Here is a 26,707-nt window from a genome sequence, read left to right as displayed (position 1 = left end):
GGTCGGCCACTCGATCTGGTGGTCGGTCGGCCTGGTGGGTTCTATTACAATCAACAGAACAATGCACTAGAAACAGACTATATAAAAGACCGAACGATTATGGTGACGGGTGGAGTTCAATATATAAAAGACCGAACGGTGTTGGGCAAAGACCGAACGGTTATAGTGACGGGTGGAGTGCAATATATGAAAGACTGAACGGTGTTGGGAAAAGACCGAACGGTTATGGGCAAAGACCACCAGGCCGACCGACCACCACACCTTTACTGCCACGTCAATTAAAAGTAGTCAAGTGACATGACATGCGGGCTGGCCGTTGGCCACGTCAAATAAAAGTTAACGTCATTCAAAATTAAAGACTATTTATAACAGTTTCAAAACTACGAGAACTAAAATGAATAAAACTTTCAAAGGAACTAAATCCAAAATCGCGTGATAGTTAAAAGACTAAAACCTTTATTTATTTATGTTTCATTTCTTCTTCACTTTACACATAACATTCTAAGGCAACTTTTTACACAAATTATTAGTTTGCTTTTATTTTATTTTATTTTTCTGACAAGTACAAGAATAAACTCTTACTCGAACAGTAATTATAAGTATTTCTAGTTGAAAACATAATTTTTTTAGGATAATCAAGTTTTTTTAACTTATTATATTTTTATCAGATTTTTTAATATTTTAAGTTTATTCAATTTCATTATTCAAATGCATGTAGATGATAATGGGAAAGATTATAATAATGAAAGATAAAATGCGTCAAATGTTATTGAATTAAAACTAAACAATAGTATTTTTGAAGTCATAAAGATGATGGTTAATTATCATACTTTTTTAATAACTTAAACTATAGTTTTTTTATGTTTTCTTATTAATGAAATATTTAATTTTCACAATTTTTATATAACAAATCATGAAGTCCAACAAACATACTAAACATCATAATAATATTGTTATTGTAATATTTGTATGTATTTTTACATATAATACAAGATAAAATACTCATAAAAAGTAAATTTTTATATTTTTCAAAAAAGAAAAAAAATATCAATACAATTTTTTTTATATGTCAAATATCATTTTTCTTTTACCTGACCAAATTTATACACGGATCAATAAATACTTTCATTCAGTTAGGAAGACTGAACTCAAATAATTTCTATATCTTTTCAGCATTGGAATAATTGAATATCTTATTCTCACCTTATTTCTTTTGTTCCCTTATCTGTTTACAATAAAATTAAATGAAGAGAAAAACAACAACAATTATATATATGTAATGTATCCCTCACCTTTTCTCTGAAATAAAAATCTAACTTTTCTATAGTTTGGCGCACGTGCATTACAGCCGTTGGATTCACACTGAGACACATATCATGACGTGTGGTGCTAATCCTAACTCTTTATCTTTACCGTCACAAGTATCTTCAATGAAACTCTTTATAGAAGTTATTAAAAAATAAAAATATATTATTTTAATGAATGCTTTTGGTATATAAATTACTTAAAATTTTGAAGAATCATTAATATAAATATTTTTTTTCCATTTATACAGTAATTTTGTATTAAAATAATATTTTTATTTATAAGTAAAAAAATTCAATAAACACCAGCAGATGCTATGCTTCTCTCTCTTGTTTCTTTCTCCTCCACCTCACATGCTTCCACTCTCTCAAAAGGAGCAAACTTTCATTTCGTTTGCTTTTCCCGCACTCGCTAGGACATTTCCCAAATTTTAACTCTTCTTTCATTTCAATTTCCCTTCTTTTCAGTTTTTCTTTTGTGGGTTTCCTTTGAAATTCAGTCTAAGCAGTGCTCCTTTTATGCTACTGCTGGACACATTCAACTCTCATGGCTTTGCTGCTGCTGTTCTTCATGCTGCCACTCTCAATTTCTGCATCTGGGTCTGGGGGTAAGTTATGCATCTGTGTTTATTTTTTTAGTTTCCATTTAGTTGTTGTTGATTAATTTATCTATGTTGTTCATGCCCCCAAAGTATATTAATGCTTAAGTTTCATTTTCTTCTTCTGTTGGACTTTGGTTTTTGTTTTTCCCTTCATTATATCAGCAGCTTCATCCTAACATAACCAGTTCTTTCTGCCATTGAAAGTGGCATTGGTTAATTCCTTATTGTTTAAGATTTAATCAATGTTTTCTTGTTTTCTCTATTGAATTGCATTTACATTACTGTTTTGAAATTTGAAGAGTGGAGAGAGAGAGAGAGAGGGGGGGATTAGTAAATGGTAAGTGTCACTTTCATTTTTATTTTTAGTTATTGTTGTTCAAAGTAAAAGGTTTTATGCCAGAAAATCTTTTACTTTGTACAGAGCTTGCGATCTGTCCTTTCCCGTCTTTGGTGGGAGCAATGTTGTTGCGTCCCAGCTCATCACACACTGTTACTCTGTTGCATTTGGCAGTTAACTGCATTTTGCAAAAAAAATGTACTAAAATACCCTTATTTTAGAAAACCAGATATGAATGTTGAAATAGGTTTATTCACATTTGTCTAATTGTAGTTTAGAAACTGCCCAGAAAATTAAACAGAGGTCCACAACAGTAAATGGGACAATCTGCCACCTACCATTTATAAATAAATGCATTATCATGAAACGTGCATTCTAGTCCTAGAATAGTCAATTAAGGTTACACAGAAGAATACAAGTAATCTTCATAAATACTCCAGTCTTTATATGGTTTTCTGTGTGCAAGTAACGTACTGTTAATACTTTCACTTCTGGAATTTAATAAGCATGGTAGTTAGAAAGTGATCTTGGTGATGTGGCGCGACCCCTTCAGTTCCCATTGATTGAGTTGCCAAATAAATTTTCAACATTTTATTTCGTAGTTTGCTAAAAAAGTGAATTTCTCTCTTGTGTATGTTGGCGGCTAGAAGAACTAGGTGCTGGTGATGTGAATGCGTAACCTACCAACCAGCATCATATGAGTGTGTTAAACATCCTTTTTAGCTAATGCACGTCTCTTAGGTCCTACCTCACTGATAAGAACAAGAAACACATGGAGTGACGGGTAAAAAAGCTTACTTCAACTTTTGTCATGGCTTATGTCTCCACGATCAAATATGACCAATGCAATTGATTTGTCAACGGCCAATTCTAATTTGATTGCATATAAGGATATTATTAGGTAGCTACATGAACAATTTGGTCATCTACAGACCCTTGTCAGACTTATTATTATTATAGTATCGCTGACAGGGAACCTAAATGCTTGATTATGACAGAACTACCTGCAATTATGATGTACGTAAGACTGATTCCAACTAGGTTATGTTCTTGAACTTAGGATCTGTAGAAGTCAGGGTTATAAACTTATCTCACTTTTAGTCGTGGATATAATGTCTCACGTCCTTTTAGTTGTGATATACCAGCTTATTTCCGAAAAACTGGAACAAGTTATAGTTCTTGAACGTTATTGCTTCCTATTTCACTTTTGAAGCTGAGCACTGCCGCTAATTGCTATAAGCAGGCTAAATCTTTTCACAGGACAGGTGGTGTATATATTATAAACAGTAAAGTTATAGAGCCGACTTGTCAGATAAGTGAATCATTCTCCATTCTCTTTTCTTGAACCATGTATGTCTCAAGAAGTACATACATTTCTTTGGCTGTCACGTTGCATATTTAATTTTAATTTTGGGGACTCTTGTTAACCCTACCGACCTGCTGGGGTTGTCACTGATTACAACATGAAACGTGCTCAATGAGTTCTATGAGATGTTTATAGAGAAATCCAGGATCTAGAAAGGGTAAGCGCGTGTCAGTAAATCATAACTTTTACTTCTGCATCTAATGTCCCAGTGTTCCTCTTATTTCGTTTCTGAAGGTTTGTTGTTGATTGTTAATATATTTTTTTCTGAAAATGCAGGCATTTTTTATTTACTTGATGTACATTATATTTAGATCGAGGATTTATACCTCATTGCTCTTGTAATTTATTCCATATCTGACTAAGTTGTACATCCTTTTTCGTGTTTGGATTTACCATACAATTTTACTTTTTTTTTTCTCTTTCCTACCTCTTTATCTGTTGGTGATGGTTGCTGACATTTTTTATTCAGTTTATGATCAATATCACATGGTGACTTCGAGTAAACTCGTGTTAAAATGAAAGTCCTTCATCCATACGCTCCTTTTTTTTTTTGACAGATGCATTTATTGGTGTCAACATTGGTGTAGATATAACTGACGTGCCAGGTCCAACAGAGATTGTTGCTCTTCTGAAGGCTCAAGGTATCCAACATGTGAGACTCTATGATGCTGACCGAGACTTACTTCGTGCACTTGCCAAGACAGGAATCCGTGTAACTGTTTCTGTTCCCAATGACCAGTTACTTGGCATTGGTCAGTCCAACGCGACTGCAGCAAACTGGGTTAATCGAAATGTCATAGCTCATATCCCTGCTACTAACATCACTGCCATATGTGTTGGATCTGAGGTTCTCACTACTCTCCCAAATGCAGCCCCTATTCTAGTCTCTGCCATAAATTTCATTCATTCTGCTCTTGTTGCGGCTAATCTAGATCAGCAAATTAAAGTCTCTAGTCCGCACTCTTCTTCTATCATCCTTGATTCTTTCCCTCCTTCCCAGGCATTTTTCAACCGTACATGGAATTCAGTCATGGTTCCCATGCTTAAATTTTTGCAATCAACAGGTTCATATCTTATGCTCAACGTGTATCCATATTATGATTACCAGCAGGCCAATGATGCAATCCCACTAGATTATGCTTTATTCCGCCCCCTACCTCCAAATAAGGAAGCTGTTGATTCCAACACTCTGCTGCATTATACTAATGTTTTTGATGCAGTTGTTGATGCTGCTTATTTTGCAATGTCCGATTTGAACTTCACCGATATCCCTATTGTGGTGACTGAGTCAGGATGGCCCTCCAAAGGTGATTCATCTGAACCTGATGCAACTGTTGATAATGCCAACACTTACAACAGTAACTTGATCAGACACGTCCTTAACAATACGGGGACTCCTAAACATCCTGGAATTGCAGTTAGCACCTATATTTATGAGCTTTATAATGAAGACTTAAGATCCGGTCCATTCTCAGAAAAGAACTGGGGGCTATTTTATGCCAATGGAGAACCGGTGTATACCTTACACTTGACTGGTGCCGGTACTATTTTTGCAAATGATACAACAAACCAAACCTTTTGTGTCGCAAAGAGTAATGCTGACTCTAAGATGTTACAGGCAGCACTGGATTGGGCTTGTGGACCGGGAAAGGTGGATTGTTCCCCTTTGCTGCAGGGTCAAACATGTTATCAACCGGATAATGTAGTTTCACATTCTACGTATGCTTTCAATGCATACTATCAGAAGATGGATAAATCGCCGGGTAGTTGTGATTTCAAAGGCGTTGCATCTATCACTACCACAGACCCAAGTATGGAAATACATACTCCTACGTAAATATATGAGTTGGATACAAATGTGTGTGCATTCACTAGAACACCATATCTATAGGCAATAATTAAACATGCATGTTTGTATCCAGGCTTGCACCTCAACACAATAACCAGGTTTGATAGAATTACATATTAGATGAATTAGGAATTGTTATACATCAAAGAAGGTGTGCATAATCAATTTTCTGTTTAAAGTTGCTCAGCATTATAATTCAACTGATATTTGCATTACAATTTTTACAGGTCACGGTTCTTGTATATTTCCTGGAAGGTATGATTCTAGAGCTTCTGTTACTGTGTTTCGTTGCCATTCCTTTCCTGAATATATGCGCTGTCTTATTAATGTATATTCCCAATCCCTTCTCTTTCAACTCTCAAAGAGCTGTTAAATAACTTCTTTTTCTTTGGTTGCATATTTATGGTGAAATAAAGTCATGGGAGAAAGGGAACCCGGATAAATGGAACATCACTGGCCCCATCTAATTCCACAAGTTCGGGATACTTGCTACAATATTACTCCAACGGTGGATTTTTCACAAGCTCGTTGGGTCTGGTTGTTCTACTTTTATGTGCATTTATGTAGAGAACTGAATATATAAATTAATGGAGGCATTCTCTTCAACTTTTTTATGCAAGATTGCATCGCAACATACCTTATTTAGAGTTCCTTCTAAAAATTATTTGAGTTGTCCAGTTGATCAACATGTATATCAGCAATTGTAATGAGTTGTCCATTGAATTTTGTACAAACAGACAGTAATTATTTGATATCGTTGCTGTACGCATTGTTTCTTTTTGAATAACAATTTTATTCTTTGAATTTGAATTATTTTGTCTATGGAATCATTTGGAATACTTTGGCATGATGATCTTGACACTGTACAGAGCTGATGAATCGGACTCTTTTGTGACGACTTGAATGAATTTAGGGAAAGGCTACCACAACAGACAACATCGAAAATAATATCAGTCATCAGCCATAAGCGTAGCAGAAGTTACGGGAACTTATCCCAAGTTGTACTTCATTATAGAACATCAGTATAGGTATATCCGTGAGAGTTTTCATCACAAACTTTACAGATCAATGAAGAGTCTGAAGAAGTGCACCACCAATTTGAGTGTTGCTTACAGTATGGTTTGTTACAGAAACTGCATTTTGGAAGCTGTAACCAACATTCAAGGCAGAATATGTCTTCACAAGCTCCCTCTTCCACTTCTCCGGATTCGATGCATCCACCGCAGTTTTCACACCTTGGAATGCAAAATTTGCAACCCCTACACGGGGATAGTGGCCATTCCTTCCTCGTGCAAGGCTCTCTGGGGCAATCATAAACCATCCTCACCTCAGAGCACCTGGGGCATATATCCAAATCAATGAGCCGTTGGCTCTCTTCATGCTTAAATACCGAAAGGGTACCTCGTTCATGATAGTAGACAGGCTGCTGCTCCTCTGTTGGTTGATTCTTTCTCAGGTTCATGATAAGCATGTCAAGATGATCCTTCTGTACGTTGTAAATGCCATTTATACTTAAGGTCTTCAAGCAATTGCTTTTTTGGCATAGTGTTTTCACGGCTCTGAGAACTCCTTCAGGGGTTATACCTGTGCACCCTGGTATACGCAGCTGCACCAAAATGAAACCATAAATGAGACAACACTTAAATCTTATATGCATTCAGTTTCTAGCTCATTTGAAGATCTAGATATGGTTTTCAAGATGTACACGCCACCATTTTGTCAAATAACTTTTCATTTCTCCAATAATTTTGTAGAAAATCCCCACAACAACCAGTTTAACACATAATTCCATCATTTCTTAGCATTGTCCTACTTGATACACAAGTAAACCTGACCTCACAGATTCATTCAGATAAGTAAACCTTCTAATTTATCAAAGCCTGATTTTTTCTCCTATATGCATTCAGTTTCTAGCTTATCTGAAGATCCAGACATGGTTTTCAAGATGTACAAGCCGCCCTTTTGTCAAGTAACTTTTCATTTTTCAATCAATTTTATAGAAAACCCTTACAACCAGTTTTACACAGAATTCCATACATTTATGAACATTGTCCTACTTGATAAACAGGAAAATCTGACCTCAAAGATTCATTCAGATAATACAGAAACCAAGATTTTGCATAGTTAAAGCACAACAATGAACTAGGAAAAGATGGTGAGTGAAAAATGTGTGGGTTTAGTTATTGGTACCTTGTTTATGAGAGGGTTTTGTTCCACGACCCTCTGGAGCCCGTCATCGGTAACACGCGTGCAGCTGATGAGAGTTAGAGTTTTGAGGCTACCATTGGCCTTAGAGGCGACTTTAAATAGAATCTCATCGTTGAGTCGCCAATTAAGAGGCCATTCAACAGTAACATTCAACCATGGTAATATGTCATTGTTGACTGCATCTCTCAGTGATGTGCAAACCTGAGACATGAGCACAACCTCGTACACAGGAAGATATGTCAAGACCAGAAACAAACCCTCGTGAGGAGGCTTTGCTTCAGGTTGTTCCTGTTCAACAGTTAAACTGACCGCCTTGGAGGATTCTGCCATGTTTGGTTCACTCACCGAAGGAAATTAAACTTGCGTGTATTTAAGGGATTTTAATATCAGTGATGGAATTGGCAAGAAAACAAGATGAGATATCAACATGACACGTTAGCTAGATGTGGTTAGAGGTATCCCAGCCACAAATCACAAATGTTCAGTACCCCTTTATCCTACTGTTCCCACCGGACCAAATAAGTATATTAAAAAAATTGCAACTTAATAAGATTCTTTAAATATCTTCATTATCATGATTTATTAATATTTGTAATTATAAATATGAAATTATGGTATCATTAAAAATTATCAATATTTATGCTTAAAATAGCATAAAATCATGGATAATATACAAGGAAGTTTCATGAGGGAAAGAAAAGAAAATTTCAAAATCTTCCTTTTTAACACTACCCAGACTCGATTTTGACAAAAAAAATTTCACCTTAATTAGATACAGATAATATTTAATTTTTAAATTAAATGTAAGATTGAAATATATATATATATATATATATATATATATATATATATATATATATATATATATATATATATATATATATTTCATACTCTTTTCATACTTATCTTAATATTAACACCTATTTCATCTTTATTTCCGTCTCCATTTTAAATTATTAAATATATTTAGTTTATAATTTAAAATTTAAAATTAACTTTTCTTTAGTATTTAATATAAATTGACAGGACACATTTGATAGCCTTTATTTATTTGTTATTTAATATTTATATAATTATATTTTTCATATTTGACATTGAAATAAAATAAATGTGTACTATTCGATATTAACTATCTGATAATATCATTATTTTTATTTTTATAGAAAAAGTATTTAATTAATATTTAAAATAGTAAAAAAAAATATGGGTACATTTATCCTATAAGAACGAGACAAATTTTATACCTATGTTAAATATAAAAATAAAGATAACGATGAAAGAGTATCCTAAGTCCTTGTTACAGTAAACATCTAAACATCTATGTAATGATCTTGGCTGAAGATAATGTCAGAAAAATGATGTATTAACAAAGATCTGCTGTGTTATTGAAAAGTCTCAGATAGATAATAGATTTGTATATAATGAACAAATGTTAATTGTTAAGTGCGAAATCGAGAGTGAAATTGTGTAAAGTTGTCTATTTCTGAGCTGAAGAAAGAGTATCCTTTCACTTGTCAGAACAAATTCCACACTCGAATGCAAACTGAAGTGCATCAAATACTTCACAGAATACAAATGTGTTTAAATTTTACAATTTGCAGTTTCACTCAGCTGGTTTAAAGTACTAAATTATTTGATGTTTCCAAGGAGTTTTGCAAATCGAAGTTATGAATGGTCTAATGGTTCAACTGCTGTCTTGAAGAGAAGGATATAAACTTTGTCAATGGAAAAATACAAGAAACCACCAACAGAGTGAGTAACATAGGAGCCAAAACTAGTCCCCACTATGCAGTGCCATGCTGGACCATACGAAGAATCAAATTCCTGCAAAACAATAAAGTTTTTGTCTGACCCATTCAAGCAAGGAACAAACAAAGTTCACAAACAGGGAATGAAATGAGCAGTGAGATTTAAATTCAATACACTATGCTTGCTGTCCTATTCATTCTTCTAATCTTCCACTTATGCATTTTCTTATTATCAGTATGAGTCTTGTTAACCATACATCTACTACCGTATTGTTCTTCACATTTCACTACAACAAGATAATTTAATCTTAATTGGACCACAGAGTTACCATGGTGAGCCTCATAAGGCAACTCCCGAGGGTGTTCAATATCCTTTCTTCATCTGTATACTCAAAGTAAAACCAGCTTAACGTGTCATTTTCAATCTTTTCTGATACAAGCTATGTTTGTATACTGCAGGATAGCTACAGAGCCTGAGTACCACGCAAAATCAAACCTTCCTTCACCAAACAAATCGCCACAACCCCGCAAGAAAGATAAAATAGCAGATCAATTTCAAACAAGCTTAGTTCCATTTTGAAACTAGCAAACAACTTGCCATTCTATAGAGGATGTTCATTCAATCGACAAAAATACCAATACCCCAAATCAAAACCAACTGATATAACTCGAGATTTTAAAACAAATTAACAAAAAGGACTTTGATCAAGAAGATCAAACAACCAACATAAAGTACTACTAAATTGAGGAATAAGAATAAACATAGGAGAGCTGAGATAACGGTTTGTCACATCAGAGCACTTTTCCCATTTCAAAAGCTTCCAAATTAGCCATTGAGATTTCACACCAGGTATGTGGAAAAAGATCAGAATCCAGAAACAGATCTTGTAAAGAAAACAAAAATAGAAATAAACAGAAACAGTAACTAAAAGAAAGGCAACCTTCTTAAGTGCGAGGGCAAGGCGTTTGCTATCAAGCTTCTTTGGTGGCATAGTATCGAGAAGATCACGTGCACAACGAAAGGCAGAATTCTGAAGAGGGAGAGGCATGTCACAAGCTCTGACACGAACGTTATTGTGCTGTAGGTGATCATGCTGCTCTTGTTGCTCAATGGCTTTCTTCTTCTGTATCAAGCCTTTAAGGAACCTGCTTCTTCTTTCTAGCTCCTCCTCTGCACCCCCCGCCATTTTCTTCCCAACTCACACACACATCAAACCCTTTTCTTCCCTTGCACTCTTGCTTTCTCAGATAAAGCAGGATCAAATACCCTTTGCACTCTATTGTCCCCTGGAGGGGCCCCTAAGAGAGTAAAGGAACAAAGAGAAAGTAAGAGGGAATAAGTATGGCGAGATTAAGACACAAACAAAAATTTTGTATTGTGTAGTGCGACTCTCTTTGTGGGGTTTGGTATTGGTTTTTGAGTTGCGGTGGTTCTTTTAATGCATGCATTTGTTGTTGTATGCGTCTACTCCAGGTCGTTCCTTCAGGGTAGAGATACTTCGCAAATTTTAAGTTTACCAATACTTTGATACGCTCAAAACATTAAATCTTAAACCACGTCAAAACATTAAACCTTAAATCACATCACATAATGTTGAAAGTATCAAGTATCAATGTTTAAAGTTCTTTTCTTGTTATATTATATTGGGATGAATAGTTTACACTTATGTTGCCCAGACAGCTATGAGGTGTGGTTTTCCTTTTATACTTTATTGGAAGTTGTTATCTTAATTTGTCCTACTTATAGTATATACATTTGCTTTACTTTTTTTTATCAGAAATTTTTGAAGTAAAAGACATAATGGAATCAGGAATGATACTGGTTGCCTCTGCTTTATACAGTCATGCAAAATCAATCATTTTTACTTTTGCTTTTTTCTTTCACTTTTTCCCCTTTACTAACAATAAATATTTTCACTTTTCCTTTGCTTAGCATTGACAAAACCTGCTAAAAGGGAACATGTCCACCACTCTTGTCTGTAGTGGATTTTCGGTCAAAGTAGAAGTTTCCAAGTGGCTATGAACAGTATCTACTTTATTTTTTTTTTCTACTAAAAAAATCAATAGATGACTCCGTTTCTCGCAACTGGTGTGTGATTCCTCAGGCTCGAGGAAGTTAATTATGAAATGGGTAGGCTAAATCTATAGGAAATTATGTGAAACTTTAACTTAGTTAAGAGTGTGTTAATAAATTACACAGTAGAAGTATTAATTTATGTTAGATCTTTCTTAACACGTGTTTACTTATTAGAAGTATTTTATCACTCATAATTTCCATTTATTTTTTCTTTAATTTTCCAAAACTAATCTTGTACGCTTAAATGTATTAATAATAGACCATATATGGAATCAAAATAATGTTACAAGAAGTTGATAAATTACATATAAAGGTCAAAACGTGATTTAGTCAATAAAATTAATTACGAAACATAATCAATGTAGAGAAAATAAGGAAACATGTTAGAAAATTAATTATTTTGAGTGTAATGCATTGGGTTGATCTTTTCAACCTTTTTGGGCTAGTCTAATGTTGTTACAAAATATATAAGAAAAACCAACACACACACACACACACACACATATATATATATATATATATATATATATATATATATATATATATATATATATATATATATATATATATATATATATAATATTTATCTTCTATGATTTGAAATATGGCCATGTCAAACCAACGGTTTTAGCAATGAACCAACCAATCCCAACGTGGACTGCTTCAACATGTGTTGTCGTCTTCTTGGTAACCAGAACCTACTACACAGTTAAAAGGCAGAACTGCATTCGTTGATGAACGATGTTTTGGTGAATAAAAAACCCAGAGAATGTCAATGTTATGTTTTGGTCATCTCTTGTGGACGGACCAGGAAAGAGAAAATAAAAGGAAAAATTAACATTGGAAAGAACGAAAAGACAGGCATAGTTGTGTTTTCTTTCTAACATTTCGCAATGAGCCAAAAGACAGACATTACATTATCATAATCTATCTCTTTCAAACCATTAACATTGGAATTGCCTTGACAAACTCACACTATTGCATCAAGTAAACAATTATTAAAAAAATTTCTAAACCTATCTAAAGAAGAAAAGTATGACAAGTTCTTTATAACATTAATAATATATAAGAATAATTTAAATAACATATAACTTTTTACAAAGTACAATATCCTGTATGCACTTTTTGCATTTTATAAACATCTCTTTGTGAACAAACCATCATAAAGTATTCATTTCATTGTATGTTCCTTTGTGAAAAAACCCTTAAATGTTGCGGTAGTCAAGACTGTTCATGATCCTCAACTTATATGTAAAAGTTTCAAGTAAAATGTCAAATCTATAATACAAGAAGACAAATAAAACTTAAGTGTTTGTTCATTGCATCATTGTATGTGTTTAGTATCATCGAAACAAAAACGATAAAATTTACTAAATAAAGTAATAAAACTACTACTAATTTATTTTTTCCTTTATCACTTATAAATTTTTACATTTAAGATCCTATTTCATGGAGACAAAACCCATTTTTTACGGGGGACTTGTATATTTTTATTAAATACGTTTAAGCAGAAAAAATATCCTGTGGGTCAAATTGCCCCATACCCACATCCACTGTATTCTGATTTTTTGTTTTTATTTTACAATAATTATATTTACATACTCATTTTCTCTTTATATTTTCATTCTACTCACTGCTAGATATATAATGTCTAGTAACACTAAAATCAAATGTTACTAACATTTTATCACATGTTACGTATATCTAGTAGTAACTTTCTTCTAATCTTTCTCTTCTTTTATTATTTCTTTCTCTATTACTATATCGCCGAAGATGGAGTTTATATTTATCAAGCTTCTTATTTTTGTGAATAACTTCAATTAAAAAAATATTAATTTTCACTGGAACATAAAAACACTGTATTGGCGCGGACAATTAAATTGTGTAATATATATATATATATATATATATATATATATATATATATATATATATATATATATATATATATATATATATATATATATATATATATATATTGCTGGATGATCATTGTTTAACTTTGAAAAATCTTACCTATAATTTTTCGACATTAAAAATCACACTTTCTTATATATAAATGAAGATAAAGGCTTCACATAACTGGGAAAGTCTTCAGAAATTGTAATACCATATCCATGAAAGACATGTAACATACAGCAGCAACAACAACAGAAATATAACAACTGATAATATTCTTAATCATAAGTGATCTTGATAAGATCTGACGCAGGTATCGTGGCCAGGCATGTGGAACTCATATCCATGCATAGTGCTTATGGTTATTTCTCACGAGTCATAGGTTCAACTGCTGGAGCAGTTGGAACCTTGACTACACCAAGGTTCCCTCGTTCAAGATTTCCCTCCCACCCTGATCGTCATTTTCAAACGAAATAATAAATCAGTTCATCATCTTCATATATTTTGAAATAAAATCTATGCATATTAAATTATCACAGGCACTATAGGATAATAGCAAATAGTATAAAGTGATGAATTTGGTCGGTACCAATGGTCATGTCAAATCCACGGTTTTCAAGTTCACGGTATTCTTGGCACAAGGCACAGGTTTCACAGCAGCAATGAACCAAGCAATCCCAGCATGGACTCTCCTTCAACATGTATTGTTTCCTCATCTTGCTGCGGTAGAAGCATGAGTATATGCAGGCACAACCAAGCAAACAAGAAACCAGCGTATACAATGCTCCACTGGCACCACATGCTGCATATATATACAAAATCAAACCATTCATTACTTAGTATCTCTTTCAACGCAACCAAACCAAGCTTTCCCTTTCATATCACCATCACATATATAGTTTTTTTTTTCTCAGAAATAAATAGTTTCTTACACGTTGATCCCTTGTCAACAATCTCTGCAATTTGACCAAACGTGATGCATGGGCACCAGAACGTTATGCAACCTTAAACAAAACAGAAACGAGGCAATATGTAAGAAAGGGTCAACATCAAATAAATCAGTAAAAATGTATCAAAAAGAAGCTTACAGTTTTTGAAGTTGGAGAAGCAATCAAAGAGGCCCGTGGACCATTCCCCCTCGGCCAGGGGTTTCGGGTTGTAAACCGCCGGAAAACCAGTGGCAGCGGCCTGATTGTAGGGTGGTTGTGCACCTTGTGAGGTTGGTAGAGACATAACTGTTACAAAAAAAGGACAAAGTTTAGAAGGGGTCGGAATATGATAATGGTGAGAGGCAGCGCCACCCCCAACAATTTATAGTAGAATGGAGGAACAATGTTGAATATTTTTTTGTCCACCAATCATTTTCATTTCACCCATAGATATAACCTAAACGAGGTTTTGTCTTTTTAAACTAAATATTCCTGCATGCGAAATTGCGCTTCTACGCAAATTCTGAATAAAATATTATACACTTAAAATACAAAAAAGAAAAAATAAAACCCGACGAGGCAACGAAAAACAAAACGACTGCATCGTTTTTTTTTTTATATTAATAAAATAAATAATGTTGCTTAATTATTAAACTCATGTTCTGTATCTAAACCTTAAGTATTAAACACATACAAAATAATAAAATGTAAAGTCATTTAACAAATTTGGGCTCGACGAATGTTTTTAGTTTAAGGAAAAATATAGAATGGAATTAATATTTCAAATACCATCCAATTTTCGAATAAATTCGTGTGTTAAAATTATACCCATATACTTATGTTGTTATTTTTTTTAAGAACAAAATTTTACGGCAATAAAATAAAATTGACCATACAACTAATTATGTACCGAAAGAACATAAGAGTCCTCCCTAAGTGGGATTGGATTGAGACTCATTCAACAAATATTCAACTTTATTTATAAGCATGTATAAATGAAATTTTCAGCGTTTTCTATAAATAAATTGTTTTTTCTGTTTTATTTTTAATAATATTTTTTTATTTATACAAAATGAGGCATCTTATATATAGATTATATATTGTTATAGACATAATAAACAAAGTCATGAAAATAAAATTATATAGATATATACATACATACATATATATATATATATTATTAAATAATATATTCAAACATATTAAACAAAAACTCATAAAACTAATGTGGGCGGATAAAAAAATAACATAATAAAGAAATTGATGTTCAGATAATACAATTAGAATAAAGAAAAAAAAGAAAAAAACATAATGTTTAGTATGTTAATTTTAGTCAATATTATTTTTATTAAAATATATGAGAATTTAGTTTTTTTTATGAAAATAGATTGTATTTGAACAATAAAAAGTATAGTTTGAAAAAAAAATCCTAATAATCTACTTACATATTTAAAATTCAAAAATATTTTTTTTATAAAAAGTCGAGTAATTTAGAGCCAAATTCTACTGTTATTCCAAAACATTTAAAATGTTAAATCTTAAACACTTGGAATGAATTGAATTGATTGACGTATAGATATTCACATGCAAACCACTGTGATAAAAAGCTGTGAACAAAAAAATATAAAAGACAAGTGATTGCAATTTGTGTTTTGTTGATTGATATTAATGGTTCAAAGTTTGGAAGTGGTGAGAGACATCTAGAAATTAACGATTTCGGCGTAGTTTGGAAAAAGTGATTGAAATGAAAAGATAAGGACGAAAATAAGAATTAAACTTACGTCTTTCAACTTTTATATATTCATTCAATACTTAATAAAAAACTTATATTTTTATTTTTTTATTTGATTTTTTTAAATTATTTTATATTTTAAAATAAAAAATAAAGTTTTATTGGTGCTGAATAGGTTAGAATAAAAAATGGAGTGTACATGTATCGTTATCCTATAAAAGAAATCACTGCAAATTTATCTCACCATTTCAAAAATTAAAAATAAATAAGAAATTAAGACTAATTTATATGCAAGTTAAAAATAAAAGCAGCATATAATGAAATTCATTCAAACATTAAAGAAAAATCAAGATAAAGTTGATAGTACTTTGGATTAATATCGTTTTATCAAAATTATATTTGAATCAAGAGCCAGAAACTTAAACGAACAATTCATATGTGACATGTTATTTGACTGAATTTTAGTTGTTTCTATTTATAATATTTGTTTGATTTTAATAGCAATATTTGGTAAATAAAATATTTAGAATAATTTGAAACATTTATTCAAACTTACCCAAGTTAACGTTTAGTTATAATTTCTAAATTTTTATATTTACCATCTAAGCAATTTTCTATAAGAACTATTTTTTAGCTAGCTCATATATTTTCTTTCGGTGGATGAAAACGGGTTTTTGAACTAACAATTCTTACAGCATGTGAGTAAAATGATTTATACTTCGAATGAAATAATGAATATTGAAAACTTTAAGAAGGCTTAGGCATGCTATTTTAGGTTTTTTATATTTGTATTAAGTTAAAAGATATGAATTTATGGCTTTTAATATCCGATATAAATTTATATTTATTGTATTCGTAATATACGGTAGATTTATGTTTGTTATATTTGTTATATACGTATGTTTGTTATATTATATTTATAGGTAAATTTATGTTTGTTATATTTATAATATACGTAAATTTATGTTTATTATATTTATAATATATTAAATTATTTATAATATATTTAAATTTTTGTATATTAGAGAAAAGAACATATGTAAGTTTGTAATTTTTTGATATATTAAATCAAAATTTATTATCTTTAAAAACATTAGAAATTAATTAATATATAATACAGAAATAAATAGACAAAAATTTTCAAAATCTTTTAAGTGATCGAATTTTTAGAATTTCATATCTCCAATCCTCTTCGAGAAACCAAAATAATTTATAATTACTCATTAAACTTTATTTTTTATATAATAAATAAAATTAAAAAAATAAAAATAGTGAATATATATTTGTACAACTTATAAGAGATGATAATAAAAAATATAACTCACATACGTTAACAATATTTGAAAAATATACTAATTCTTATAATTATTTTGCTGATATACACATCTTTATTCTACAATTTTATTGGTTTGGTAATCTCATGAAGATAGCAAATAAATTTAATTATAAACCAGAATTAAATATTCCCATTAACCCAAAAACAAATAAATTCTATAATAACAAATTAAAAAAAAAAAAAATCTCTGTTTCTGGGCTTTAGATTCATATGAACCTAACTTTGGTAGGTTTTTCAAGTAGTGGCGGATCTGCCGCTCACTACTTCCTATTGCTGTCAAAGACATTGTTCTCTCTCTTCGTCAAACAAACCACATACGTATGTGTCTCTGTTCCCACTTTCACACGTTCTCTTAATATGTTCTCCTTACAATGTTTTTTCGTTCGATAATCGAATTCCATGACGCACAAAAAAACTCCTTTCCTTCTCTCTGTTTTCATGCTTTATGAATAACTCATTCACTTTTTCTTTTCTTTCTCAGTTTCCGATCAGCATTACACTCTAATGGATTCAGAGCCTTCTCCACAAGTCAGACGGAAGGTTTGCTTTTAATTTGTTCAGTACTTATCATTTTTATTAATATTTGCAATGCATCAATTTTTTTACATCACAAAGTAAAGTTATTTAATCTGCTGTTGTTATTGGCATTGCAGCATAAATTTGCTCCAAGAGCACCACCCCGTCTTGTTCCAAAGAAAGAAGTTAAAAGGTATGGATTGTTTTGTTTGGTGATAGTTTGTGGTGTAGTGCAGCTCGATTTAATGCTACTCTTATTTGTTCTGTTTTTGTAGCGAAGTGATTGAGAATGCCGAGGCTGATGCTAACCAGGCTAAGGATCTACTGCGGCGTTTCAATGTATATCTGACTTCAATTTCATTGGTATCTCTTAATTATTTTGTTTTTCTGTGATTTTATATATCCCTTGTATGTTGTGTAGGAGAGTGCTATGAGGGCAAGGAACAAGGTTGAGAAAAAAGGTTCGCTATGTTACTGAAGTTCTCTGATATGATTATCTTTGTCTTTTATATCTTCAGCATTGGTTTTCTGTTCTATTCGTTATTGGAAATAAATCATGAAATTAGATATTACCTCTCATAATATGCACACAAATGTTTGGAGTTTACATGACTGTTAAATAGAGAAGCATGATGAAGAAATTGTTATAAGAATATTAGGGTGGGTAACTGTGACGTGGAATATTGAGATTGCCAAACCTAGGGATACTGGGAGATATTCAATATCAACTGGTTGTCATTACTTTTTTGAAGTTTGTTTTTCTAGATTTGAAAAGCAGTAATGTATATGCCTAAGTCTGTTACTCGGCTAGTTTATTCTGATATTTTAGGAGATTTGTTAGCATCTTTAGTTTATGTATCATGATGGTAACAAGTGTGTAGCCTCAATTCTTTCATTCCTCGGACTTCATTGATTTAATTGTTGTTGAAGTAGCGTAATTTGGATACTTAGTATCTTGTCTGTCTGTGTAGAGATCTTATAATGAAGCTTGACATGACTATCTTTTCACCATGTTTTCTGTTTTCTAAACTGGCATTGTTCATATTTATGGTGTGCAGTGTCAGCTTCACAAATTGCTTTTGGTTATGGTGGAGAATCAACTTCTTTGAAATCATATGGTATTGCCAGGGATGGGAGAAGTGTCAACATCAATCAGAATTCGGCATCTAGTGGTATGCCACCATTAATACATTTTCGTTTAATATATTTCTACACAGTGTTGTGCTCTTTGCTGCACGATCCTTCCTCCTATTAACAGTATTCTCGTGATGCTTTAATTGCAGCGGTGGCAGAGAAAGAATACACAGAACCATGGGTAAGTATTCTGAATGAAACGAATATGTTCTCTAATTCATGTACTGTTTTATCTTCTTTTTATCATTATTCGATGTAATTGTTCATGCTTATTCTTTGTTCTGAAGTATTGGTTGTTGGATTATGCTATAGGACTATTACAGTAATTATCCAGTAACTCTTCCTGTGAGGAGGCCATATTCTGGAAATCCAGGTATAATTCAAGAACTATCTTACAAAAAAGAAAGGAAGTAAAATTGATGGAAAACTGACTTACTTCAGCTAGTTTATTTAGTAACAAAACCTGTTCTGGTCGTTTCCAGAATTAACAATTTTAGTTACTAAGCTGTTCACCATTTTCTCCTGACTGGAGTTAAGAAATTATTTCATTGGTACTTTGAAAGTGGTACACACTAGATATTCTCCAAACATCTAATTGGTTACTGGCTTTAACATAACATTTTATTTTTCTGATAGAGCTTCTTGATGAGGATGAATTTGGGGAGGCTGCAGAGTCTAGAACATACGATGAAGATGCATCAAATTCATCAATGGAGTTAGGCCTTTTGGTTGGTGAACCGAAGTTTGAGATATTAAATTGATGAATTAAATTTCTTTTAATCGTTATAATAATGTTTTGAACAAATTGTTGGTAGGAGGAAAACCTAGAGGCAAATATGTTCTTGATTAAATTGCCTTCAAAATTGCCTATGGTTATACAATCAAGTACTGATGGAGGAAAAGATGTTAATGCGAAAGCTAAACCTCCTGGGGGTTCAAAAAAAGTGGAGAAGCTTTGTGAGTTGAAAGACTTACCATCTGGCTTCATGGGTAAAATGCTGGTATACAAAAGTGGTAAAATCAAGCTCAAGCTTGGCAATACCCTTTATGATGTAAGTATGTTGCATTCACTACATAAATTACAGGGTACAGATCCTATGTTATTTTATCCTTTTTTTTAGATACTCAATATACCAATGTATTATCAACAAAATCAAATTTACATCTTCAAAAAGTCATATTGCAGAATGGTATTCTTATCTTCTGTGTCGTACAAAATCAACTTTACTGTATTGATTTTTGGATATTTATCCAACTCACCCTTCTGTATGTTAAATGATCTAAAAATGTTGGAGGTTTCTTCTCTATGAGCTAAATTTGTCTACCTTTCTGATCTAAAAACTGTTGCAGGTTTCTTCAGGTATGAATTGTGGCTTTTCCCAAGATGTGGTTGCTATCAATACGGCTGAAAAAAATGTGTGCACCATTGGGGAGATAAGCAAACATGCTACAGTAACCCCGGACATAGATGACATAGTTGACAATTTGTCTGATTTTTGACAAATTCAAATCATTTTTTCTTTTCAGATAGTTTACATTTTACCAAAAAAGGATAGTTTTTACATTTACAAAAAAAAGAGGATAGTTTACATTTTTACATATAGTTATGAATTTGTTGAAATGATGTTATAAACAGTGAACTGAGAAATAAGAAAAATGAGCATGAGATTTTCTTTCTGTCTTGAAACGGGATCATATATGATTCACATAACTCGATGCAGGAAAGGAAGGTAGAAATAGTTCTATCTATGTTTTTTTATTTCTTATGCTTAATGCTTTCTGTTTCTTCATAATGTCAGAAACTCTCAGGTTCAGTTGGTAGCACAGTTATTGAATTAAAAGTTATTTCATTGAATAATTTTTAGTTAATTTATTGTTAATGGTTTCGTATTTCTAGAACAATGAAAACATAAACATTAGTCTCGTTTCTTCTTAATTAATAAAGCATCCATTTTTGTTTTGTTTGAAAGGCTAGTGGGTGATTCTAAACTTTTTTGGTTGAGAATGAAAAAAACATGAGCTTCAAGGAAATAAAGAAGAATCAGATATCAGATTCGAAAACCTGAAATGTTTTGAATGTTACTTTTTTATATTTGTATATCAATTCTCGTTATATCCATCGTTTCATATTGTTTTATTCATACATTTATTTTCATTTTTTAATTAAAAAATTCTTACATTTAAAACTTGACTTTAATTTAGTGTATGATAAAATGTAAATTATAATTGCTAGATATATATGCTTTTGTTTCCTATTTTATATTTCTAATAAAATGGCTTCCTCGTATATTTTTATTTAGATCAAAATGAATTGTAACAACATTTCAAAATAAGTATTCATGTTTTGAAAAGCAGATTTTTATTTTTTTTAATTTTTACTATAAAATCATATTCTACTCCATATCTACTTTTCAATTTCTATAGAAACAGTAGATTGAAAAAAAGAGAATCAGGGATTAATGATTCTTTTTACTGATTTTATACTTTTTAAAAATAAAAGTAAAATAAAATACGATTACCTTTTAATCAAAAGTAAAAATATAATCTGTTTCTTTTTTTAATTTCTTTTTTAATCCAACGCTCCTTTATATACAATGACATAAAACACAACATTTAGACACAAAACAATGGCATGAGACACACTCCAAAACCTTCAGTAGATGAAAACTTCAATCTAAAATGAAAATTTCAATCTTATAAGGTGGAATACAATTGAAAAGAATAAAAGCTTGAGCTCAAACAAACACCATAATATAAAAATAGAATAGAATAAAATAGATGGAAGAACTTGCTCCAATAAATTTGACATATCTCCCTGAGAGATTTCACATAATAGAGAAAAAGAAAAGATAAAGATTGTCGTTATTTTTTGAAATTTTAAAAGTTCAATAAACATTAGTATACCTCTCACCAAACATTAATTCTACATTTAATATCGACTTTAAAATTAACCGATATTAAATAACAGAGAACCTAAGCTATTATATAGATTTAAAACTCTTATTTTTATTTCATAATTTTATTTAAGTTTTAATTAATATTTCATTTTAAGTAAAATAAGAGAAATATGTATCACTTTATTTAAAAAAAAAGAGAGTATTATTTCACTTAAAATATAAAACAGACATTTTTTTAGAAAATGATGAAAATAGATTATTAATTTATAAAAAAATTAAGGAAATTAGTATCTATTTTAAAATAAAAAATATTGTGAGTATGTTGTGTAATTTGTCCTGCATGAAAACATAACACTTATTGTGGAATTATGACACTTCTCTTCTACAGTGAGGAACCATTTATATATGTTAAAAGAAAAATATTATTTGACGTAACTAAGATTTTTACATTTATTTAATATTATTTTTATTTTTATTTTTTTAAAAAAAATATAAAAATTTATATTTTTATGACTATTTTACTCTTATATTCTATATTAAATGAATATAAAATTACGTTATGATATTTTTTCTATTAAAAGAAAACAAGATTGTCGTTTAGGTCTAACTCAAGTAAACTAGACCCAGGGTGGTTTCTTTAATTACTTAGTGTTGGGTGCACTTACAGAATTTCTTAAATACATGGACTTCTAAATTACATTTTGAGAATCATAATCTTAATGGGCAGAGATGGGAGGATGGAATAGAAAAATTCATGCTTGTGTCCTTTTCTTTTTCTTTGGCTAATTTAGATTCATTGCTTTCTTCCTTTTTTCTGAAGTTGCGAAAATTGTTGGAATTGAAGCAATTGTTTTTGGATAAAGAATGTGAGTGAGTGTGAACATGAATGAATGATTGATATAAACGCGTAATGAGAAGGAGCCTTTTTGCGTCAACTATATATCATTAAATGCAGGCCAACTATTCTGAATAAGTGCCAGCTATGGCATTGCAACTTGTTTTTTATTTCCAACATCATTAATAACAACGTTAATAGCAGAGAAAATGATGGCTACATAACATCACACCACTTTCCAAGAAAGAATGAACGAAATTTAAGTTTTAAAGGTCTTGTTTTACTTGCTTGAGAAAAAGGTTACGTTTGGGGAACTAAATTGAGAAAAGCTTGTTAAAGAATTGACAACAAACTCGTTAAGGAAGAAGGAACAATGAAAAGTTAGTCAAGTTTGGCAAGTTTCAACACAATAGGCTCCACTTCATAACATTTTTGTGCAGTATGGACTGCAATTCAGTGCTTTTACTGTACCTATATTTAAATTAAAATAGTCTAAACCAGCTAATCAACGCATAAATAGTTTATTTTATTACTAAAGACAACAGAAACCTTCTGCATTTACCTTGAAAACGAGTTTATTGCGAAGATTTAATGTATCAAAGTAGTAAATATCGTTGACTTGCCAAAATCATAAAAATAATTTGAGTCCAAGTACAGGATAATTATTTAATACCTTGTATTTGGTTTAGTAATTGAATAGAGAGAGTGAGTCTTAGATTATGGGAGCATGTTCAGATAGAAAGAGGGGAAAAAACATATAAGATACTATGACATTAGTTACAACTAGAAACATTATTCTTGAGGTTTAACATACTAGGATCACTTCAACGGTTCATGCTCTGTTCCACTGATGGAGCTGTTAAGGCAGTCATGGCCACTCCCCGACTTCGTTGCTCTACATTTCCATGCCAACCTAACCATACAAAGTTTAAACCGAAACAAATTAAACAAAAAGGAAAATTCCTCTTGTGAAGAAGAAGCCAATAATTGAAAAGAAAGTTGATCGGTAGATACCAATAATCATGTCAAAGCCACGGCTTTCAAGCTCACGATACTCTTGACAGAGAGCGCAGGGCTCGCAGCAGCAATGAATCAAGCAATCAGTACATCCATTTCCCTTTAAACCATGCTGTCTTCTCATCTTGGATCGGTAGAAGCACGAGTATATGCAAGCACAACATGTCACACAACAAACAAGCGTATACAGAGCCCCACTCGAACCACACGCTGCAACAAATCACAGATCACACAATCACGCACCGGGACATAGATTGTATTGAACTCAGTTGGTGTGAGATGTAAACATAAACAGTTTCTTACATGAGGATCCCCTGTCAACGATTTCCGCAATCCGTCCAAAGGTAATACACGGACACCACCACGTTAAGCAACCTGAAACAAATAATTTACCGTAAATTTCACAAAGCAACCAATCGAATTGCAGCAAATCAGTGATATAGGTGGTGAATAGCAGAAGTGAGTGAAGGTTGTGGAAGTTACAGTTTCCACAATCGGAAAAGCAATCACAGAGGCCGGTGGACCATTCAACGATAGGTTTGGGCTGAGGAGGTGCCGGCGGCGCGTAGGAAGAAGTGTCGTTGGTGGTGGTGTATGTCGTTGAAGTGCTGTAACTAACGGGGAAACCCGTTGCCGTTGGCTTCGTCGGATCTGAACCTGCTCCATACATAATGCCGTAGCAGGAAATTAACACTGGTGTTGTGGTTCTGGGTTTCGGATGAAGGAGCGGATTTATAGAGTTGGGTCGATTCGTTTGATTATAGTGTAAAGTTTGGGTGTGGTTCGTTCATAATACGGGTCAAGGTCTCTGGCTTTGGATAAGCGCGTGCAATCACTTTTTCACTTTCATCATTATATAATAACGACAAACATGATGGCTACATTTTACCACGTGGGACTGACTTAAGAAAATATGAAGCATTCTTAGGCAAAGGTTGTTCTTCGTTTGGTTTGGTGTTATCTTTGACCAATTCCATCTTCAAAAGTTTTATGCAGACGCAGGTATTTTCCACGAATTTTACTTTGCAGTGCACTCCTCTCAGTTTTTAAACTGAACTAAAAATTAAAATTTTATTTCGAGAGTGTTTTAAAATCTGATAGTGAATTTATATAATCAAGTAACATGAATCTATCTCCATAAAAAAATTAATAAGCTATTTGAATTTTCAATCTTGTCTATATGTTTAGAAGTTTTAGCTATACTTTTGTGTGAAAAATTGATAGTTATATACACTGAAACGTCATTGAAAAATCAAAACAAGAGTTTTGCATTTGTGATAATTTATTTTGTCAAGGTCAGTGTCAACTTGAGGGCCAGACATTGGTTTTAGAGTAGGGTTTGGGTAAGAAAATTTGCAGGCCAAAATATTATTTTTATAATTAGCATGTCAAAATTTTTAAATATGTTAAAGAAATATTATTTATAATTTATTCTTACAAATTTTCTTTATATAAATTTTAATTTTTTTATAAATAACAATTCAATTTTATTTTAATATAATTCCTATTAATTAAATTTAGATTTATATCAAATTTCTATTTTTAGCAATTAAAATATTCTTTAATCTATTACATCTATCATGTTATTCACAAACTCTAATGAATTTTTCTTTTCAAATTCTTTCGTCCATTCTTCAAATCTCTTGATCTAAATAATCCCAAAATCTATTCTTCGTCTCTTTAAAAATTCATCCAATCGTTCCTCTAAAATTTTCACCTTAATCCAAAGTATCTTATCTTCACACCTTTTAATTAAAAAAACAACCACATCATAACTCTAAATATTTATATTTTAATTGAACTTTTTTATTTTTTAATGTAAAATATTAATATATATTATTAAATTTTTAGGTGAGTGTAAATTTGTGGGTCAGTGTCAAACTACTTTCATTATTCTGAATTATAAGTTGTTTTTTTTCTGAACTTTTAATATACTATTTAAACTAAAAGAGTCTTTGTAAACGCATCCACTCATTTTAATTTAGTTGATGTCAGTAAGTTTTCAATTATTGAAAGATTCAAAATGATATTAATTTTATTCTCCTTATTATGCCTAAAGATATGCTGATGAAAACTACTTCAATTAATTACCTCAGACTCTTCATTGTTTCTGAAAATAATCTAAATTAAGTTTGAGTCCATGATTGATAGTGTCTATGTTCTATCGAATCTTCCATTCTTACATTATAGTTAATTTTTTTAATCTGAACATTTATAAAGTTTTAAGAAACTCTTATCAATTTCTACAAAATAAAAAATTCTGACTTTTATTAATTACTTAAAAAATTTATTTGCAATAGCTCATGCTCTCATATATTTCAATTAAACAAGAACACATTTTCTATGTTTAAAAGACAAATTTTAAACTAAATAAAAATTAAAAAATACTTTCTTATTATATAAGTTCTTTATAATATAAAATAAATTGATTCCCCGAAGTACCATGGCAATTGTACCTCTACCATGTCCAAAATTAACCGAATGTAGCCAATATGTCGAATTCAGCTAAAAACATGAGCACATGGCTACTGTCCAAACTGCATGAAATTAATTTAAGTAATAACTTCAATTTTTGGAATGAGTGGAAGTGCTTTTCACAGTGCTTGTAATGGTCACAATTCAACTTTATTATAAGTGGATAATGAATTATTGAAAGTGCAATAATACAACGCAAACGTGATTTTGTACGAAGCACTTTGTAAACTACAATTATTCCCATTGCCATATGATTATAATAGCTGTTGTGTTCACATAAAATAGGTAATACGTGTTAAGCTGCTCTTCTTTGTAGCTCTCTATGGCATCATCATTTATAGATGTTCTTATTCACAGAAATTCTTACCGTTTTGATTCCCATCTACATTTTCTTAAATAAATACTAGTTCTTCCAAAGAAGATAAGTTTACATCACTCAACACATT

At 31.4% G+C, this 26,707-nt stretch overlaps 6 protein-coding genes across 7 annotated transcripts; 2 read left to right on the top strand and 4 right to left on the bottom strand.

The window, feature by feature from the left end:
- Nucleotides 1–1,623: 1,623 nt before the first annotated feature.
- On the top strand, nt 1,624–6,268 carry LOC108320132 (glucan endo-1,3-beta-glucosidase 3). The gene is made up of 4 exons (XM_017551477.2): nt 1,624–1,912; nt 4,167–5,420; nt 5,686–5,713; nt 5,875–6,268. Exons 1-4 carry the CDS (start codon nt 1,852–1,854, stop codon nt 6,023–6,025), a joined length of 1,494 nt encoding a protein of 497 aa, XP_017406966.1. The 5' UTR covers nt 1,624–1,851; the 3' UTR covers nt 6,026–6,268.
- Nucleotides 6,269–6,428: 160 nt separating this feature from the next.
- LOC108320133 (F-box protein SKIP28) lies at nt 6,429–8,127 on the bottom strand. 2 transcript variants are annotated; one of them, XM_017551479.2, is made up of 3 exons: nt 7,649–8,124; nt 6,860–7,064; nt 6,429–6,795 (listed from the first exon to the last, which is right to left on the bottom strand). In XM_017551479.2, exons 1-3 carry the CDS (start codon nt 7,994–7,996, stop codon nt 6,782–6,784), a joined length of 567 nt encoding a protein of 188 aa, XP_017406968.1. In that variant the 5' UTR covers nt 7,997–8,124; the 3' UTR covers nt 6,429–6,781. The 2 variants fall into 2 exon arrangements, with proteins under 2 accessions (XP_017406968.1, XP_017406967.1); XM_017551478.2 differs by having other exon boundaries at nt 6,429–7,064; nt 7,649–8,127.
- A 1,079-nt stretch (nt 8,128–9,206) lies between these two features.
- Nucleotides 9,207–10,867, bottom strand: LOC108320117 (uncharacterized). Its single transcript, XM_017551461.2, has 2 exons — nt 10,356–10,867; nt 9,207–9,490 (listed from the first exon to the last, which is right to left on the bottom strand). The coding sequence occupies exons 1-2, from the start codon at nt 10,599–10,601 to the stop codon at nt 9,332–9,334; spliced, it is 405 nt and encodes a 134-aa protein (XP_017406950.1). The 5' UTR covers nt 10,602–10,867; the 3' UTR covers nt 9,207–9,331.
- Nucleotides 10,868–13,570: 2,703 nt separating this feature from the next.
- LOC108320095 (protein PLANT CADMIUM RESISTANCE 2) lies at nt 13,571–14,676 on the bottom strand. Its single transcript, XM_017551433.2, has 4 exons — nt 14,479–14,676; nt 14,323–14,394; nt 13,980–14,192; nt 13,571–13,841 (listed from the first exon to the last, which is right to left on the bottom strand). The coding sequence occupies exons 1-4, from the start codon at nt 14,621–14,623 to the stop codon at nt 13,753–13,755; spliced, it is 519 nt and encodes a 172-aa protein (XP_017406922.1). The 5' UTR covers nt 14,624–14,676; the 3' UTR covers nt 13,571–13,752.
- A 2,915-nt stretch (nt 14,677–17,591) lies between these two features.
- LOC108320121 (uncharacterized) lies at nt 17,592–20,724 on the top strand. The gene is made up of 11 exons (XM_017551466.2): nt 17,592–17,705; nt 17,869–17,927; nt 18,041–18,096; nt 18,179–18,242; nt 18,325–18,364; nt 18,962–19,075; nt 19,187–19,218; nt 19,350–19,410; nt 19,674–19,765; nt 19,853–20,089; nt 20,388–20,724. The coding sequence occupies exons 2-11, from the start codon at nt 17,892–17,894 to the stop codon at nt 20,535–20,537; spliced, it is 882 nt and encodes a 293-aa protein (XP_017406955.2). The 5' UTR covers nt 17,592–17,705; nt 17,869–17,891; the 3' UTR covers nt 20,538–20,724.
- A 2,649-nt stretch (nt 20,725–23,373) lies between these two features.
- On the bottom strand, nt 23,374–24,609 carry LOC108320110 (protein PLANT CADMIUM RESISTANCE 2). The gene is made up of 4 exons (XM_017551448.2): nt 24,270–24,609; nt 24,090–24,161; nt 23,784–23,996; nt 23,374–23,682 (listed from the first exon to the last, which is right to left on the bottom strand). Exons 1-4 carry the CDS (start codon nt 24,454–24,456, stop codon nt 23,594–23,596), a joined length of 561 nt encoding a protein of 186 aa, XP_017406937.1. The 5' UTR covers nt 24,457–24,609; the 3' UTR covers nt 23,374–23,593.
- Between the last annotated feature and the right edge of the window lie 2,098 nt (nt 24,610–26,707).

Source organism: Vigna angularis, chromosome 1 (assembly GCF_016808095.1).
Source record: "Vigna angularis cultivar LongXiaoDou No.4 chromosome 1, ASM1680809v1, whole genome shotgun sequence".
NCBI classification, from domain to species: Eukaryota; Viridiplantae; Streptophyta; class Magnoliopsida; order Fabales; family Fabaceae; genus Vigna; species Vigna angularis.
The sequence above is the reverse complement of the archived record's forward strand: the minus strand, read 5'-3'. Positions and strand labels throughout refer to the sequence as shown.